Source organism: Centropristis striata, chromosome 18 (assembly GCF_030273125.1).
Source record: "Centropristis striata isolate RG_2023a ecotype Rhode Island chromosome 18, C.striata_1.0, whole genome shotgun sequence".
In the NCBI taxonomy this organism is placed as follows: domain Eukaryota; kingdom Metazoa; phylum Chordata; class Actinopteri; order Perciformes; family Serranidae; genus Centropristis; species Centropristis striata.
The window spans coordinates 16,381,099-16,396,386 of NC_081534.1; the positions used below are offsets into that span (position 1 = coordinate 16,381,099).

General features: G+C 40.4%; 1 protein-coding gene across 2 annotated transcripts in view; it reads right to left on the bottom strand.

Annotated features, from left to right (window-relative positions):
* Positions 1 to 896: 896 nt before the first annotated feature.
* wasf1 (WASP family member 1) overlaps positions 897 to 15,288 on the bottom strand; it is a 79,796-nt gene continuing 65,404 nt past the window's right edge. For both annotated transcript variants that reach the window (XM_059355756.1, XM_059355757.1), the window contains 5 exons: positions 10,554 to 10,610; positions 8,799 to 8,962; positions 6,442 to 6,621; positions 3,739 to 4,304; positions 897 to 1,839 (listed from right to left, as the gene is read on the bottom strand). In XM_059355756.1, coding sequence (XP_059211739.1) covers positions 1,682 to 1,839; positions 3,739 to 4,304; positions 6,442 to 6,621; positions 8,799 to 8,962; positions 10,554 to 10,610 — 1,125 coding nt within the window. In that variant the 3' untranslated portion in view covers positions 897 to 1,681. The remainder of the gene's footprint in view (positions 1,840 to 3,738; positions 4,305 to 6,441; positions 6,622 to 8,798; positions 8,963 to 10,553; positions 10,611 to 15,288) is intronic.

Genomic DNA, 15,288 nt, shown 5'->3' on the forward strand with positions numbered 1-15,288 from the left:
TAATTTAGTAAAAGATGTGAGTAATCTACACGGAGCTGTGGCTCTGAACTCGGCTCAACAACAACAAACCCGTAAGATTTGGGGCTGAAACATAACATTAGATTTTTATTAATTCAAGCAAACTGTTACAGTAAACAGTTACATAAGTTACATGGTATACAGTATTGATCTAATCTTTTTCTTATTTTTTTTAAACCAGGGTTTCTGTCCCCCTCCATTACCTTTGGTCCCCCCCCAAACATAGAAACAGCAAATCCATACAAGCGCAGGCAAGTAAGTAGTAACAGCACAATACATTCATCAACTCAACGATACGTTTTGTACGAACAATAAGGCAAGTAGAAGAAAGAACGAACGAACAAACGTAAAAGGATGGCAGACATTTTCTTTGAAATGAGCCAAAACAAGGCAGAATGTATCCTTCTCTTTCCAGCCTGTAAAAAGGCAGTTATCACATAAAATGTATTCTTTTTGATTCGTTTTGCTGCAGAACTGAACTAGGTAAGGCTTCTCGTTAGCGGGCAGGTACACGGTAAACGGGAATCTGAGGGAAGAGCTGCCTTCAGTGGTGGTGGAGTGGTTTGTACCTGGTCTCATTATCGCGGGTACCTTCGCAAAATTCAAAGTTTTTCCTCGTCACACTGAATATTCATCAGGGACAATAAGAGAGGCAGGAAATCTGATGTACATCGACAGCATCTAATCACTTCCAGTGTCCATTTCTATGGCAAACAACTTGAGAAAATGATCCGTATACTGAAAACCAATGGCTCAGTGTTTATCCCGACATCACCGGATGTCGATGCGAGCGTACACGGCTCCTCAGAACCTGGACAGACAGAAAGCTCAATCTCTCGGCATACATTTCCCTGGGGTAAACGTTAGATGTAAGTGGATGGATATGCACACGCTATATGCTTCCCCTTCTTCATTTTCAACGGCAATCATCACGTAACATACCAACACAATCTTTTGCTTGTTCTAAGTGGTGAAGTCAGTCCTGATAACGAGAGAGAAAACAAAAAGACAACCCAGCTGGTGTTTACACTGAGTGACTGTTCATTTCAGCGACTACTGGCCCGTTAAAACTGCAAATGTTTCAGCAGGAAGAAAACGGTAAATAAAAGACGATAAAATAAAATAAAAAAAACAGCATTCATTCAATGCCACGTTCAGCCACTAGGTGGCAGAACAGTGCTGGGGAACTAAGGTTAAATGCAACATGCCTTCATTTTTTCCTTTTCTTTTTTTTTTTTCACATCGACGCACAGATAAGAAACAAAAAGCAAGTGGTTCTTCAAAAAAGTTATTTTTCTGTATAACAATAGTAAACATGGGGGATTTCATCACAAGAAATCCAGAAGAAACAAGGTCGTGTGGTAGTGCAGAAAAGAATGAATGCAGAAACTTCTCTTGGAACACTAGAAAGACGGACGAGGGCGACGTGGAGATTCTCCTCCGAACACAAACCACAACGAGACAGAGATTAAAAAAAAAAAAAAAAAGCTTGATGAAAGGAAAAACGGGCAACAACAATGTTTCGCTTCTTTCCAGAGTAGAAAGGACTCTTTGATGGCGAGGCGTGGAGTGCAGGGTTGAGGGGGGGGGGGCACCTGAACACATTTGTCCTCTTCCTCCAACGCTGCTTTTTTTTTTTCTCCTTCCGTTTCTCTGATCACCATCACTCCATCCAGTCTCCTTCGTCGAACTCGGACTCGTCCTCTGAGTCGGAGTACTCCACGGCAATGCGGCGGGACAGGATGGTGGCCACGTCATTGCCGACACGTTCGTGTTTAGCCTCTTGCTCTCGCTGCTCCTCCACTTTCCGCAGCTGTATGCCTGGAAGAACGGAGAAAGACTTTAAGTTTATGTTTTCAAATTGCTTGTTTTGTCAGAGCATCAATCCAAATCCCAAAGATATTTAATTTGATTGGAAGTTCGAACCATCCATCATCCATGTAAATAATGGGACTAATTTTTTAGCTGCACTGTTTCCTCTGTGGGCTATACGGTGGTGTAGTGGTGTAGTGCTCCCTCTTGCCTCACAGCAAGAGGGTCACCAGTTCGTGGAGTTTGCATGTTCTCCCCGTGTCAGCGTGGGTTCTCACCGGGAACTCCGGCTTCCTCCCACAGTCCAAAAACATGCACTTAGGTTTAATTGGTGACTCTAAATTAGTGAATGAGAGCATGTGAATGTATCTATATGTCTGCCCTGCGATAGTCTGGAGACCTGTGGGTGTACCCCGCCTCTCGCCCAATGTCAGCTGGGATCAGCTCCAGCACCCGAGTGCAGTTAAGGATAATGACTAATGATAATGTTTCCTCTGTAATTGAATGCCAAGGGAACCCCCGCTGGCCAAAAATAATGCCAAATATAGATTCCAGTGTTCCAGTGTATTCTTTCTTCATCACTGTGTGTCTGTGGTTACTTAAAGTGTCTGTTTACTAAACTGCTAAAGTCAGTTGAACAGATGAAGTTAAGATTGTCTTTGCCTACTGGTTACAGAAAAGCATGCTACATGCTAGATTCAGATTCAGTTTTTTTACACTGAGAATATTAAGTTAAAACAGATCGGCGATGCTCTTCTGCCCTCAATGAACGAAATAAAAAAATGATACGTAGCTTGTTAACAGTCGATCATATAGTATTAACGGAGGCAATTTGGCTTTGTGTGCTCTGATTAATTTGGCATTCAGTTGCAACACACGAGTCATACTTTTGTTGTTGTTGCTGATCGTCCCATTGTTGAATGAAAAATCAACTCCTCCACTATTTCCTCCAGTTTTCACCACTGTTTTGGAAGGGGGCGAACAGGCGAATCACCCTAAAAATGCCATATTTTATTTAAATAAAGTGTCCTGGAGTGGATCTTATTTATGCCAATGTGAGGAGCGGTTCATTTATTTCAAAAAAGTAAAAAAGACTTAATGATAAATATTATACATTTTTAAAGACACTTTATAGTAAATTTGCGAATCAAATTTGGTGAGGTGGTAGCCTGGCTAACGCCAGACTATATCACAAATGAAATCTAGTGTGGACGCTACGAATGTCTATCAAAAGCGTCTGTAGGTAGCTCTTAGCCAATCGTATCAGTTATACCAGATGACGTATGTAGAGCGACAGAAATTGATGTTTACATAGCCACACTAGCCCATCTCTACTTTGAGACTAAAATGCTCAATTCTGCTTCTGCAACATTTTTCTGCAGCATGTTCTGACTCTGGCTGCTCACAGTCTACCGGCAGTGTTTGTGTGTGTGTGTGTGTGCTAGTTGGTAGATTAGGCTTTTGCCAAATCCAAAGTCGGAAGCAAGGCAAAAACATCCTTTTTCATGGTGAAACAGGAGTGTAAAGTCAAACGTTGTTCTTCTTTTAAAATCAACTTTTGCTCTAAACTATTTAAAACGCCGTCTACAGCTAGATCGAAAGAGAGCTTGGTGTCTGCTGCAGCCATGTTGGATCTGTAAGAAAACTACAAAACTACAAACTTCCATCGTCTTGTCTTGCCTCCCCGTTCTGTGATCGGATCCCTAAAACAGGGCTAAGAAACGGCCGTCGTTTCCAGACTGGCTGCAGGTTCGAAATGAAATCAAGCATGCAAGGCAGTATGGGTATACCCAGGCTAGTGAGGTGGTAGAATGAGTGTTAAATTGTGTTTGGGGAAGCCCTGAGAACTTTAAAGGCATACAAAACTCAAACTTAAGAACAAAATGCACAAACTTAAACTTGACCCACCTTTTCTGATGGCTTCCAACAGGACACTGCGTGCATCGCTGATGGGTGGCAGATTGGCTGGGTGGTGCCTCTTGCTCCCCATATCGTGCATGGCGTGGGGTGGCGGGGAGGCCATGGCTCCTGCTGAGGGGAAGGCTGGCACAGGTGGCGGGCCTGACAGACAGGGCGAGGAGCTCCGCGCTCCGGGGAGGGGCAGAGGAGGAGGCGGTGGGGGAGGAGGCAGGATGCTGCCGTCCGACTGGGTCCCGGAGCCGATGGGCGGGCCCCTGTCCAGGACCTGCTGGAGACGGGCCGGGGAGCAGTGCAGGGGAGGTGCCACGGGTGGAGGGGCCGGGTGCAGCACGCCAGGGGCGATCTGGAGAGGAGCAGGAGGAGGAGGGATGGCCGGGGGCTGCTGCTGGACTGGTAGAGGAGGAATGGGAGGAGGAGGTGTGCCCCGCATGCCTGAGGAGGGTAACGGGGGAGGCGGAGGGGGGAGAGGGGGAGGCGGTGGAGGAGGAGTGGAGTTGAGGCCTGCTGTCCGTGCTGGAGACTGAGGTCTGCTGTCGGAAAAACCCGAACTGGAACTGAAGGGAAGAAGAGCGACAGAAAAGGAGGTCATGACGAGAAATTAGAGTGCTGAGAAGTGAGAGCGAGACAAAACGTTTAAATCAATGGAGCACATGAAGACTCAATTAAGAGCTACATTATCCCATAAGAAATGTTGGAACAATACACAGCAGTGCATCAGTCTCAGCTGCGCCACACCTTCTATCTAACGTTTACAAAGAGTGAAATTGAAGTGTTGTCAAAGAGTTTTAGATGTTTGAATTGGAGCGATGACGTCTCTCGTGGGGTCGTAGAGATGTCTGCCTTCTCTCGAATACAATGGAACTAGATGGCACTCTGCTAGCGGTGCTCAAGATGACAAAGAAACACCTGAAAAACTCAACAGCAATGCCAGAAATCATGACACATTTCACATAGTAAATATTCTGCAAAGAAAATAGTTCCTACATGAAACTGCTCACAACAAGGTCTGTGGATTATTTTGAGTGACCGCGTCATGATTTCTAGAAAGAAACATTGCTTTTAAAATTATTTGTACATCTAGTTCCATTATTCAAGACAGGGCAACACTCACAAAACAAAACAATCTAGACTTATAAATAGAACTACAGGTAAGAGAAAAAAGATGTATTTTGATTTTCTGGTGTCAATGCTAGTGTATGCTGGTGTATGCTATTTTCAACAAAAATAGCATATTAATTTAAGAGCTGATATCTAGCCATTTTCCATGGTTTTCTTGATAATAACCAAAATCATTATCAAGAAAACCATGGAAAATGTCTAGATATCAGCTCTTAAGTTTTGTTGTTATCGTTATATTTGTCCAAACAAATGTACCTTTAGTTGTACCAGGCATTTAAATAAACAAGAAATTGAAGAAATCAAGGGTAGTCTAATCATTTTTTCCATGACTGTATTATGTTTACAAAGACTGACACTGGTATAAGTAATCCCACATACAGTAGCTTGTTGAAATTGCAGTGTTTGTCAGAGTAGGGGTCCTTAACTCTGCCACCAGAATACTGGAAATCACAGCATGCTAAAGATTGTCTACCTGAGTGTCAATGTGCTGGATCATTAGAGGGTAAAAAACACTGCGTGTCAGAGGACTGCTGATAGCACAGAGCGCCTAAACCTCACTGTAACTGGTGCATTAAAGGCAGAATGTTATCAGAATTGGCTATTAGCTGCTGCTGAAGCAGTGTGGGTGGATCAAGCTACGACAGGACATTGCAACACAAAGACCAATACGTTCACAATCAATTTTCTTCCAACGAAGAAAATCGCTGCAGACAAAAATGACAGAGAGAGAGAGAGAGAGTAAAAGGGGGAGGATAATAATGTATGAGTATTTCCTACAAGTGCTATATTAAATGTGGGGAAGGGGGAAGTGGGAAAATTAAATCCAGAGACGACGATAGTAACTTATAAAGGAAGAAAACAGTGAGACACCAGAAGCAAAGGTCAGAAAAGTTGAAGTAAATAAAAATAATATGGAGACAGTTTGAGTTAAAGAAGAAGATAGCTTCAAGGACTTTTGCAAAAAAAAAAAAAATCAATGAGATATTTCTGTGGTGCTGCAGCCACAGCCTTAATCATTCCCTCTGATCTCTCCATCCCTTCAAACAGTGACATATGCGGCAGAAGTGCGCTGCAGAAAAACAACCTGTAATACGCTTGGTGGCCTTAACACTTTATTGATCCTGCCCTTCTCCGAGCCTTTTCCCTTTTTTCCTTCAGCTTTGTCCACAAAACCTTCATCTATATGTCCATCCCTCTTTTTTTTTCTGTGTTTCTCTGCTGAGCTCTAACAGAGCGATAAATTCCTCCGTCGCCTCAAACAGAATGAAAAAGAAAAGTAATGAAATGCCAATCACTGCGTCAAACTGATCCATAAGAGAAAGAAATTAGATGTAAAAAAAATAAAAAATAAAAACAAACAAAAGGTGAAATAGTGTTTACACATGTTTTTTTTTTTACACTTGAATCTCCTTAGATTAACTTTTTCAGCCAGGTAACTTTTAAAATCAGAGTTACAGCAACTTCCTGGTGAGCAAATATGGATGAGCACCTATCACTATGAGCCATTTGTGCAAAAAAAAAACTATTATTAAAGGTTTCTAAGGGGACATAATGTGTCGTCTCCTGTCCCACCTGATCACAGAGGGTGGCTTGATCTCTCCCAGTGGGTGCATGGGAGGTGGAGGCGGTGGAGGGTCGTGGGGCCGTGAATACATTCTGTCCCCGGTACGGTTCAGCAGCTCGTTCATCTGGCTGTAGGGCAGCGCCGCCAGCGAGAAAGGCCCGTCCAAGTGTTCCATGTACAAGGGAGCCCTGAGCAGAGAGATACGGTGTCCTTAACTCACAAGTTGTTTGGTTCTACTGTGAATCTCCCTTGCTGATCTAAGTTTTTTATTTTGTCTCTATTGTCATATTTAATCGCATTCTTATCACCTGACCAGCTTAATACAACACTTGTGTGTTGTACACTTGTACAACACTTCAAGGACTTGAAGAGATAGCTCAGATATATTTAAGTGGAGTTGTATGAGGTGTTTATCCATATTATCTACAGTATTAGGAATATTTTAACCACTTTGCCCTACATTTAGACAGCCATGTTTAAGTTAATGTGGGAAGAACTGAAGCCGTTATGTTCTCTTCAAAGCCAACAGGTTCCATTAACAAAAACAGTCATTTTATCTTGCAGAACATGGAAGTTGCTGGTCTGCTGCTGCCTTGTTTTTTTGTGTTATTGTGAGGCTTTGGTGTTTTAAATGGTTAGTTTGGATTCACCAAAGTCACACAATAACACAAACAAACCAACTTATCAAGGCAGCAGAAGACTAGCCACTCCTGTGTTCTGCAAGGTAAAATTACTGTTTTTGTCAATGGAGTCTGGTGGCTTTGATGAGGGCATAGAACATCTTACCCCAATCCCCCCTGTAAACTTAAACAGGGCTGTCTGATGGCAAGGTAAAGCAGTGTTCTAAATATAGAATACACTTCAACTGATATCGATTCTTTTTTAGGTGAATAAAAAATGTTTTGCTGCTGCCTCTGTCCACAGCGGTACATCTCTAAGCTTTCATGTCAGTAATCCTGCCCGCTTCTCCAAACTAGGAGCGTACCTACTACCATCTACTGTAGGTAATACACTGACTATAGATAAGTACCTCAGACAATCACACTAAAATACATCTAAACTATCCCTTATGTAACTGTTACCCCCATAGTCACAATCTACTGTCCACTCGTGAGCCCTCGTCCCACATATTGTGGCTGAATCTTCCACCAAAGAATGACGTCTTCCCCCATAACCTTTCTAGATTCATCAAATAATTATTTAGAGGCTTGAAGAGACAGAACATCAACATCACAAGAACAAAAAAAGAAGCAAAGATGCGATAAAAGTAATTAAAAAAAACAAAAAACAACGTGATTTTGCAGAGCAGAGTTTTTTCTTTTTCTTTCTTATCCTGTAAATCATCTTACAGGATGAAGATGATTTAACCCCTGAGGTAGGGAACTATATGTTCCTAATCTATATACAAGGATAATCTCTGAGTTATTGTGCATGCAAGGTACAAAGTTCTAGTTATTCTAAATTTTAAAAAAAGTGGAAAAATAAAGAAAGAAAACCATCTTTCTTGATCAATCGTGTATTTATGAATCAGATGTTAGATCAGAGGTAATAAGAAAACATGTTCAAGCTTATTGAAGAGAAGCTTTTTTGAGAATAAGATCAACATTTTATACTTTGATCTGTTATATACAATTAGAGATGCCATGTTTTCCTGTCTGTGGACCCAGCTTCTCATATCTATTTTTTATTTTACCACAGGAGAATGGAAGTGAAATATAGATCATATGAGGCAGCAAACACTCCACTTTAGCACTCAACTTTTGCAGATAATTTGCTTCTTTCTGTATCCTGCAACATTTTTATTAATTTTCATTTATGAGCAAAAATGAACTTGCCTCTGCAATAAAAAATAATTCATATAGTCTGTCCGTCACAGACTCTGTGGCTATTTGGTCGGAGTTTGAATCTATATGTGCTGACACACTTTATAACTCTCAATACTTGCAGAATAGGCTTTATGTCAACTATTCATGGCAAATCAAAGAAAACCACCACTTTGCATAGAATCTTTTCTTATTAATCACCTTGACTGGCTGGGAAATTATTAACTATGAGTGACACTGGAGCTTAAACGCACAATAAACTCAATCACAACTGTGAGAAGTCTTGATTGGAGCTGTTGTAGCTGAAGTGTAAATTGCACAGACTCCTCTTTGGAGGAATTATTTTTTGTCGATTACATCCTGCTGAAAAATAACTCTTCATCCAGTCAGTACTTCTGAAGCTCATATTGATATTTTAAATCAGAAGTTGTACATTTGACACCTGCTGTTTACAGGCCGACTTTCCTAGTTTCAGGAATTGTGATTTTGTGAATTTTGGGGCTGGTTGCATCCCATTTTCCAACTCTTTCACCTTCACTTACCTGTTGTCGTGATAACCTGCAGATCCGTTGGCCTCTCGGTGTTTGTCCTCTGGTATGTCCTGGGCCAGCTCGGCGCCCAGTGCCAGTTTCTGCCACTCCTTCTTCCGATCGTGAGGTGCCCGCGGTATCTTCTCCGGCTCCTGCGGACGGTCTATCGCCTTCATCTTTGGTGGGGAGGTTGACGGAGGTGGCAGGGTGGGGAGATGGTGATGATGGCGTGGGAAGAAATGGTTAGAGGGCAGAGGCGGATCGGGAGGTGTTGGAGATGGTGAGACGAGCGTGCAAGAGGTCGATGTAGAAAGAGGAGAGAGAAGGAGAGAGAAAAAAAACACAGATTAGCTGCTGTTTAATTTGTCATTTTATAAGACAAAACAAACAGTGACTGCCTGTTACACAGTGGTGGAAATTAACTAAGTAAATATTCTCAAGTGTTTAACGTGTACAAATTTAGGTTGAGGTACTTTCTACTTCACGTCAACATATCTCAGAGGGAAATATTGTACTATTGTACTATTATTTGTATAGCCTATTCTTTATTTACTTAATAAATCAAGAGCTTTACACACAAAACATATTAAGTTTAGAAAACATATTTTTCTTGCTAATAATTTCCAAATATAATAGTTTATAAAAGTGCAACTGAAATGACTAGTCAATTAATTAGTCTATTGGTAGAAAATGTATTTGGTTAAAGTAATTTTTAATGTAAAAACACTTGATTTAACTGCTTTTCCTATTAATTATTCTCATTTTTGCATTGTGCTGGTGTCGCTGTGGGCTCTGACTAATTGTAAGAACATTTCTCATTATTTTCAGAATTTTTACAAACCAAATAATCAATTGATTAAAAGAGAAAATAATCAGCAGATTAAGCCATAATAAAAAAAACAAATCATTAATTAGAAGTTAAAAATGAGCACCACCTTGACAAACAAACAGTAAAATCCTGCTTTAACATGAATGTATGAATAATAACCTAATGATATCATGCATAACACAGGATATTCATCTGCATTAAGTAGTTTTACCTTAAAAAACTTTAGGTAGCCTACATTTTCCTGATTATACTAATCTAAACCTGTATTCAAGTAACATTTTCAACATTTACTTGTATTTTAACAGTGCGGTATTAGTACTTTTACTTAATACTTCATCCACCACTGCTGTTTTGCACTATAACAACAGGCACGTGACAAGATTTAAAACAGAAACCTGACTTAAAGAAGCATTTTACGACTATTCAGACACACACAATCAAATCTAAAATCTAAACATGGATCTATGTTTCCCCCTCAACTGTACACGTGCCACATAAACATCCAGCACTTCCCTCTTTAACAGTTCATTTTACATAGCAGCTCCTGTCAAAACTTTGTTTCCTCTGAGGATCCAAAATAGACAGTTTAGTGAATTAGCTCTCTGAGAGACAAATCACACAGACAGGAAATACTGTCGTACAAGCTTGGAGACAAGCAGTGCTTATTGGCTGACTGGGACCAAATCAAGTTATCATACAAGTATTTATTTTGACTGGAGCGTGAAACTGACAAATTTGTAATAAATTCACAATTTGAAAATATTTTCACATATTTATTAAGGTGTATCAGCATACCGAAAGAGCTCCCTGCCACCCAGACTTCAGCATTACTGACTCAACACACAACACACACACAACTGTAAAGAAACTGAGCATTAAGCTGCTGTAGCAGAAATCACACACAGTGTTTTGCAATAAATCGCTGTATTTTCACATACCTGCCCTGGAAGGTCTAAGTACCTATAGACCTGATCATACATGCGGGGGTCCTGCAACTATAAGAACAAAAACAAAAACCACAAGAGAAGCACCGGGGGGTGAGGGGAGGGGGGTCAAAAAAATCAACACGGCACAGGATCGAGCACAACACCGCTGCACACAGTCAACAGGGACAAAAACAGAGCGGGCGGTGAGAGAAGGTGGGACAAAAGGGAAAGAGGGGAAAAGAAAAGTGCTGTTAAACAGAAAATGACAACACGTGGTGGCGCGGCTCAGGGGGGACGTCACAATGCAGGTAGGACGCAGCGGCACACACAGTCCACTCCAAACACACACACATACACACACACACACACACACACACACTGAAAGAAGACTGAGGTAGAAAGACAGAGATCTCACTGGAATGGGAACACAATCTACAAAGGTGTGTTACATGTGAGTGAAAAAATAACAACAGATCACACTGAAGAATGACATGCAAACACACACACACACACACACACACACACACACACACAGTCAACTCGAAACAACACACAACAGGTTAAAGCACAATAACACTAACATGAAGAAGGGAGCATTTTACAGTTCAACTAAATATTGATGTGAATGAATCCTGAGTCACTTTATGCATTCATATTAGAAAGAAAATGCAATCCTGTCATAAACAATTTTATAAAAAACACTTTTCTACCTTTTTTAGGCAAAAGTCTGATGATATTCTATATATTTTTCTTATTATCATGAAAAGGCAAAAACCAGCAATGTGTCAGCGATACTTTCTGACTCCCAAGCCTGCCTCAGCCTCAGGCTTTCATTATAAGATATAAATCTGGAAAAACAGGTCACAAATGTATAGTTTAATTTTGGAAAAAGGGGTTTGAATCATTTTTAAAAACAGCAGGGCACTGTAGATTGGAGTAACTCAAACAGAAGTAGTGCCTGTTTTGGAGAATATTTTTAAAGTGTATGTGATTAATTTCAAACAGTACCCATGTTCATTATATAAAGGAACATATCTCCCAGTACACATGTGCCTTTTTCCCACCTAATTAGCACATATATGCAGATTTTTTTAAATGCCAGAAAACCTGTTTAAAATATCATAGGCTGCTTTCAAATTGCTATAAGTATGTCTATGCTTTGTCACCTGTAATATCACAAATACTCCAGACTCCATTTAAATATTTCTCATTTTAGAAGATCTGGGCTCCCCGTCACACAGATGGCGCTCCTAAAATGTAATATATCACTTTTTTTATGACCCAGAAAGAGACTTTTCATTTCAGCTGATATTTAACAGCTCGTCTGTGAACTGAGTTAAATGAAAGCATGATCTGGAACGTTACTGTTTGACATCCTAAAATCTGTCAACATGTGCACGTAATTTTGTAAAACGTGATCTCATTAAATCAGAGTTCTGCTTTGTAAACATGACAGATTTATCACTATATACAGCTCCTTTGGTCAGGCCAAACCGCCCCTTAGCTGTGATATAATCAAAACATACAAGCGGGCTATTGCTTTTTTTAAACGCTCATCAAGTCTAGTAATATAGAAGTTGTAAAGTCTTCAACTGTTTCCTACTGTTGGAGGGAAGCCTCATATTGTTAAATTTAATGGCTTACCAGTAAACATCTCCGTCTTCATAAAACATAAATTAAGATTTCCTACGACTCATAAACAGACTAACTCATTAACTCACTTGGCAAACATGATTTAGCATAATTCAGTATTATTTTCAGCTCCATGTAAACCTAATGTTCCGATGCTCCCCTGCTGTAACAATGCAGTTTACACATCTAATGCTGATTTTAATGGAACAGTATTCTATATAGTGAAACACGATGCCAAATTAAGCAAAAGAACTTATATAGAAAAATTATTTTTTTCAGTCAAAGCTTTGTGCAAGAAGAGGCTCAAAAATGAGTACGGATGTTATGTTTCCATCACATACTTATGACTACTGCTGAGTTCTTGTCCTGCGAATAACTGCAGATAGTATCCTTCCCCACTAAAGGTAGTCAGCAGATGTTAGTGGGTCTTTTTTGTGTGGTGGGAAAGGGGCTTTAGTCTCTAATTGAGGTGTTTTTAATAGGGTTTTTTTTTTAAACTATAGAGCTCTATGGCACAGAGGAAATAAATACATCAGGCTTTTGTGGACACAGATGATAATCGACAGCGGGGTCAGTTGTTGGTTTTGGTCTTTTCATGGGATTTGTTGACCATAAGAAAAGTAACAGAACATCACCAGACTAATCCTTGAAGTGCAGGTCAGTATACAATCAGGTAAGCTGTACAGTGCATATTCTACAAACTGCCTTTACACAAACACATAACATTCCCCCTACTTCTGAGGAATCAAACATTTATTTTAATCCCATTTCTGGCAGCAGAAACATCATACAGTTTGTTTGTAGACATTTGTGTGTATGTGGTGGGTAAGAAATGTTTCACGGCAAGGTAAAGAAAAGGCCTCCGAGACATAATTTCCTGGGACTCTGCATTAAAAGCAATACTAATCGATTTCTTTCATGTCACTATGATGGTGCAGGTTGGTGTACCCCGCTTATTCAATAACTGTGTGTGTTTGTGTGTGTGTGTGTGTGTGTGCGCGGGTCTTCAATTGAAACCGGCTGGCTGATTCATCACAACGTGGGTTGTGGACAGCGTCTCCTCTGCTTCAGCTAAATTATGTTGATTTTGCCCGTCTACTTCTGTGGCCGTTCTGCTGGGAGCGAGCATGGGAATAAATCCTAATGGTAATGCACATTGATTAGGTTCTGATTCATCATGGCCCATTACCCCTGATGAGCCACTGGCTGAGGGGAAGCCTCTGTACACACACACACACACACGCACACACACACACACGCACGCACACACACACACACGCACACAGACACACACACACACACACACACACACACACACACACACACACACACACACACCATTCAGACAACCAACCGCCTCCTGCTCTGCTCCTGCACGTTTATGTATCTGGGCTGACAAACTGAATATCATTTATTCCGAACATGAAACAGCAATGCACCCTGACAACACTGCCTGCCGAGGCAGAAGGAGCTGCATCAGAAGGTCAAATACTTTAACTTATCGTCCTCTGCCATTTTCAAAACTGAGCAGAGCCTCAAGAAGTCTGCTGCAATTTCTGAAAGATTACTTTTAGTCTGACTAACCTCTGACTTCGTGAAAGGTTCGCAGTTATCATGTACTGGCAATATTTAAATAAGCATTACAGAGCGCACTTGCAAAAAAAGTGAGTGAACATTCTGCAATATAACTAACTAAGACTATTATGGGGTTTTAGTTTTTTTGATTTTTTGAGTTGAGAAATGCAACAGGAAGACATTTTCACGGTATGATGACTATCACAATTATAATTATTATTTTCAGTGACAATGGCTTCTAAAGGAATGAACAACAATGCTTTGTTATAATATTAAACTTCCAACTTTTTTATAGAAGTATGTGTAAAAAATTCCAACTTCATAAATTAAATATTTTTTCTATATCATAGTTAAACAAATATCCCCCGTATGATAACCATTAATTTTTATACTGTGATATTGCTGCAACCCTATTATAGTGGGGAGCAATACAGTAATAATAGCACTTTCCCCAATAACGAGTTGTACTAGTAGCAGCAAAGTACTAATACAATTTCAATCAAAATGTTATGATTACACCCCAAATAAATAAGTTGTTGCAACCTTGCTTTTGTTGTCACCCTTTACTGATTTTAATACAACAATCCGATCACATCACAGGATTAATTTTCCTAATCGTTGGACGTGCATATGACCTAGCAGCAAGCTAACTTGAGAGATTGAAACGCTCATAATCAGTGGCAAGAAGTATTCCCAACTCAAGAACATTGTTGTCAAATGTTAAATTATGTGCAGATCATGCTACTTATACTGCGCCTAACACAATCTCAAACCTTAAACACAGCAACATGAGGCTCGTGCAAATAATTAAACACCCCACATGATGGCTGCAGCACGATGACTAAACAACCAAATATGCATTTAATCGCAGACAGCAAGCGACAATGAACGAATGAAGCTTGTGGCTGCAATGAATTTTGAGGAAAAAGGACAAAATTAACATTTTTGAGGGGTGTAACGAAAAAGTAACATGACAAGTAGTGTAGAGAATTTCTTTTGGTAGGTAGTAAGATTTCTTTTGAAAATAGTACCCAGAAATTAATTATAGTAATGAGTCTGGGACTGGTGAGGAGTGGCAGGGAGGACAGGTGGTAGACAGATAAAAGGACAAGGAGACGCATAAGACATAATACCAACAGACAACCATCTGTCCAACAGAGAGCATCACAGAGTGACGGCTTCAATGCAGCAACATGAATGTGAAAACAGTAAAAAAAGGAGGGGGGTACTCTGTGCTTGTATATGAGAGAAAATGCGAAACAGTGCATCTGTGTGTGTGCGTGCATGTATGTGTGTGTGTGTTTGTGTGCATGCACGTGTTTGTCACAGCCGTTATAAATGTGGCTAATTTCAGAGGACTGTGTGCCTCCACTAGGTCGGCATCTTTCATCTGAATGGACTGGTGCTGGCAGAGGAAGTGTCGCTGTGTAAGCACTGCGAGTGTGTACGAGTGTGTGTAAAAACAGCAGTTATAGATTTATGTTATGTACAGATTGCTTTCTGTATGTGCACATTCACTTGTATGTGTATTTTTTCTGTG